This window comes from Rhipicephalus sanguineus, chromosome 2, assembly GCF_013339695.2.
Source record: "Rhipicephalus sanguineus isolate Rsan-2018 chromosome 2, BIME_Rsan_1.4, whole genome shotgun sequence".
NCBI lineage: Eukaryota > Metazoa > Arthropoda > Arachnida > Ixodida > Ixodidae > Rhipicephalus > Rhipicephalus sanguineus.
The window spans coordinates 114,989,789-114,994,267 of NC_051177.1; the positions used below are offsets into that span (position 1 = coordinate 114,989,789).

Genomic DNA, 4,479 nt, shown 5'->3' on the forward strand with positions numbered 1-4,479 from the left:
AAGTACAGTATACAAGGGAAAAAAACTAACACGAAGTCGTAATCGTAACATACGCAAGTTTGAAACTAATTATATAAATTAATACGAATCAATACTGGTCATTTACTGGTCATTTACTGGAATAATACTGGTCATTTATTAGTTTGTCGCTACATCGACAGGCGATGCGACAGACACAAGACCTCCGCGATTTCGACCAAAGCCGTTCTCGTATTGTGCCAGAATAAGGCTAATAAAGTTTCACAAATCATTTGATCAAAGAACTCTGCAGCTTGCATCATAACGGTTTCCTCCATACTTGATGGACTACTGATGGCTTCGTAGATCACATTGTCTTTCACACTTAAACTTGCGTCATTGATCGGCCGCTTTCACTGAGCGATATATTATTCACGTCGAGGCGCTCCATTGTGCCATGTCGATTCTTATATATTCATGGAAGGATTGCGCACAGGTATAAAATTTCCAAGATGAATAGCTTGGTTCATTTTCTTTTGTGCCACTTTTGATTCCGGCAGCCCCTTGAGGTTAAGAAACTTCAAAAACGCTATGCTTTACCGTCCTGCGTAGTCGCTGCGCCACGAAAATAATGTTAGAGTACGTACACAGCGCAGCCATGCCCGGCGCTGTTATCGCCAAAAATAAAATAAAGTAGACTTAGCGTTGAATGATTTATGACCACATCCAGAAAAACATATTTTATTCTCCTTTTTTATCTGTGTAGTTCATCAAATGACGATTTTTCTGTTGCCGATAGCGTTTTCACGCAACCCACGGCGATTGCATGTGTGACACCTCCGTTGGGTTATTTACGTATGTATAATATAATTCACCTGCAATTTAGGCTCAATCGTTCTCGGTGTTTAAGCTGGATCTTTTAAAAGAAAGAAAGAAAGAAAGAAAAAAAGAAAAGAAAGAAAGAAAGAAGAAAGAAAGAAAGAAGAAAGAAAGAAAGAAAGAGAAAAAGAGGTTTTGCCATTCTGAGCATAAAAAACACTTTTTATGATACAAAACGTCTGAGGGCTGCTGTTTTGACTTTTTTAGCTGAACGGCAGCACATGCTTGCAAAACTAGAGAGAGAGAGAGAGAGAGAGGTTTATTTATAGAAAAGCAGAGAGGTCGGCCTGAGCGATATTATGCTCTAGCTGCTACTCTACACCGGGGGTGGGGAAAGGGGAGAAAAAAGAATGATGGATGACGATGGTAAGTAAGGGAGCTGAGTATGTACAGCCTCGTCTAGGTGCAGCAGTGCTATAGCCGCGCATCTAGTCCAGTGGCTTCTAGGAAAGCTGCGACCGCTCTAAGTTCCCCTTATAATCTATCATCCATGTCTTTCGAAAAAAGTTTTCTGTCTGGCGTTTACCATTCCTCTTTATGACGAAAACCCTCTATTGACCCTCGACTCTCTATTGAAACGTATATTATTTCATCGGTAATTAAAAAGGCACATTGTTTTTCTTGCTTGTGCTATTATTGCGATGGAACAATACACTCTTCTTTGCGTGTAATCGATCTTTAATTTATTATATATTTCTCTTTGACAGAGAGATCACATTTGAGACACTCTCCTGTTAACTGTAATCGCATTATTCCTATTGCATTCATACTTTAGAGGTTTGCTTGAGACGTGTTAGTTTTGTACCTTCCGGCTGTAAAATAATTACTCCCAACCACCCCAGTATAACACCTGCTAGGCTTTTAGGGTATAGTTAAAGAAATAAATGCGAAAAAGTACTTTAGTATTCCCGAATTATCGTTATCTAACACAATTTCCGTGTTATTATTAACAGATTGACATACTCGTGAAGGAGACACACTTAGTTACCAGCTGCCACAAAGAGGTGGCATATTAGTCGACGCGACACAACAATCCGTCCAAGCAGTCTGGCGAGTCGTAGCAGCGTCCAAGACACAATGCTGTCCCTTATAACATGCGGCAAACGGTGTCCCGGGTCTCCATGTTTGCGACCAAAGTCAGTTTACCGTACATGGGCGTTCTCCATTCGTCGAGGACAATTGCATCTCGATCGCAAATGAGTGATTCTTTATTTTTTTCTTTAAATGGAAAGGACGAAGACGGTAGGAAAGAGGGGGAGAAGTGTACGATGACTGTCTCTCAATGAGGACACCTTAACCGAAACACTCGACCTGGTCGCGCGACAGCTGACTGCCTCGCTGCCGTCGTCAGCACCCTTGAGCAGGCCCTGCACGATGGGGAGATGGCAATCCTGTTGCTCCTTGACGTTCAGTCGGCTTTCGACTCGCTCCCCCACGCGTCCATCATCAGTGCTGTGCGCGCACTCGGTGTTGAGGGCAGACTTTTGAACTATCTGCAAGCCTTCCTCACTGACCGCACGTTTTGTGTGCGCGTGGGGAGAGCCACAAGCTCACCGCGCTCCGTCCACTCTGGTGTACCACAGGGCAGTGTCCTAAGCCCGTTTCTGTTCAACCTGGTGCTCGCGCCACTCGTGAAGTGCCTCCCAGAAACGGCCGACCTCCCTGTGCGCGCGGTGATCTATGCCGACGCCGTCGCGCTGTACGTGCGCGGCCCCACTTGCAAGTGCAAGTGCTGTGCGAGAACGCACCCAGACAGCTCTCGAGCGCGTCGCTGCCTTTTTGGAGGGCATCGGCCTGGCGTCCTCTCCAACGAAGACTCTGAGGCGCTCGTGGTTCACCCCAGGGCTGCTCCGCGCCGCCATCTCCCGTGTCTACAGCTCCACGATGCGCCGAACGGCTGGCAAAACTGCGTGCGCTACCTCGGGCTCACGATCGACCACCGGCTACGGTGGCTGCCCGCTGTCAAGCGCATTTGCCAGGCCGCCCGTCGTGTCGAGACCTGTGGGCGCCGGCTCCTCGCCCATGGTGACGGCTGCGCCCCCGCCTATGCTTGCAACATCTACGAGGCAATCGCACTTTCGGCAGTGCATTACGCCCTTCCACTGTGCAGTGGGCGGGAGGTGCAGCGGCGCGCGTTGGAGCAGGATTACCTTCGTGTGATCCGCATGTGCCACAATCTTCCCCGCAGCTCTCGTGTGGCGCAAACACTTGTGGAAGCTCGCGCGGGGCCTGTGTCATTAACATCCGACATGCCCGCCCTCTGCCACGTGGAGCGTCTTCACCGAGACCCGGAAGCCGGCCCCCTACTCACCTAGACTGCGCTGCAGTGCCCAATTCGCGCGTTGGCCGAATACTCGACATCTACGACAGTCTGGTGGTTGACGAACCGACGCCCCCTGCACGCTGGTCCGCCCCTCATTGTCGCGAGCCCCTGCCAGTTTCCCTAGAGCTCCCTGGTGTCCGTTCCAAGCGCGACACCTCTCGCTGTGCCATCGCGCAGGAAGCTTCAGCACGGATGTCCGAGGACCTCGCCGGCAGAATCCACGTCTTCTCCGACGGCTCTGTCCTACAGGACCGCTCCGCTGCTGCAGCTTGCGTCGCCCCCGAGCTCGGCAGTGAACTCCAGCGACGTGTGAGCTACTGTGCTTCTTCCACCACAGCCGAACTGGTGGGTCTGCAGCTGGCGGCCGATCTACTTCGCGACTCGCCGGCTGTCACGAGCGCAGTTATTTTCTCCGACTCTAAACCAGCTCTGCGCCAGCTCGCGAGGGAGGACTCCGGCGCACCACTTGGACAGCGCGTTGCCCAGAGTCTCCTGGCACTTCGGGAGAGTGGTTGCGACGTTGTCTTGCAGTGGCTACCATCCCACGTCGGCATCGCAGGCAACGAGGCGGCGGACGAGCTCGCAAAGCGAGCACACTCCGCCGCGATCCCGCTGACGGATTACACCACGTCGTTTGACTCTGCGCGCTTCAATTTTTGTCGAGAGTTAGTGCGAGCATCTTGACGCGCGGATCGCCGCTGGACGCCCCCCTCCTCCTCTCCCTTCAACTGGTTTCTCCCGCCGCGATCGCGCGCTCCTCCTCGCTCTGAGGACCGGTTCTGTGTGGCTTGCGGAGCGCAAATGTCGTCTCCGCGGCGCGGCTGCACCGGAATGCGTCGATTGCGGGGTGGTGGAAACAGTGAACCATCTGTTCTGTAAGTGCCCTGCACTTGACTACGCACGGAGGCGGCTCGTCTCGGAGTACCGCCTCCTCGGACTGCCCTGTGCGACACTGCAGGACTTCCTCATCCCACTGGCTACGAGGATCGCCGTCGTGCTGCTCTTAAGCCTTAGTCCACTTCCTTGAGGACGCGAACCTGATCGAGCGTGTTTTCTAGCCGCTCGATACGGTGAACTAGCGCCTCACCTCCTGCCTCTTCGCGACCTATAACCTTTCTATTTTTTTCTTTTTCTTTTCTTTTCTTCCTTTTTCTTTTCCCCTTTATCCTATTTTCTTCTTTACCCCTCACTCACTCTTTCATTACCATCCCCCGCGAGTGTTTCAATTAAGGTGTCCTCGATCGCAAACTTGCAAGGGAGAAAGGCAGTGATGTGGAGAGAGAGAGGGGGGGAGTAGAGAGAAAGCTATGACAGAACTC

At 51.4% G+C, this 4,479-nt stretch overlaps 1 protein-coding gene across 1 annotated transcript; it reads left to right on the plus strand.

Annotated features, from left to right (window-relative positions):
- Positions 1-3,352: 3,352 nt before the first annotated feature.
- Positions 3,353-3,844, plus strand: LOC119381813 (uncharacterized). The gene has a single exon (XM_037649571.1). It carries the CDS (start codon positions 3,353-3,355, stop codon positions 3,842-3,844), a length of 492 nt encoding a protein of 163 aa, XP_037505499.1.
- Positions 3,845-4,479: the final 635 nt, after the last annotated feature.

Bases quoted from the DNA above. Each gene is read 5' to 3' on its own strand.
- LOC119381813 (XM_037649571.1), top strand. From the start codon at position 3,353: ATGTCCGAGGACCTCGCCGGCAGAATCCACGTCTTCTCCGACGGCTCT.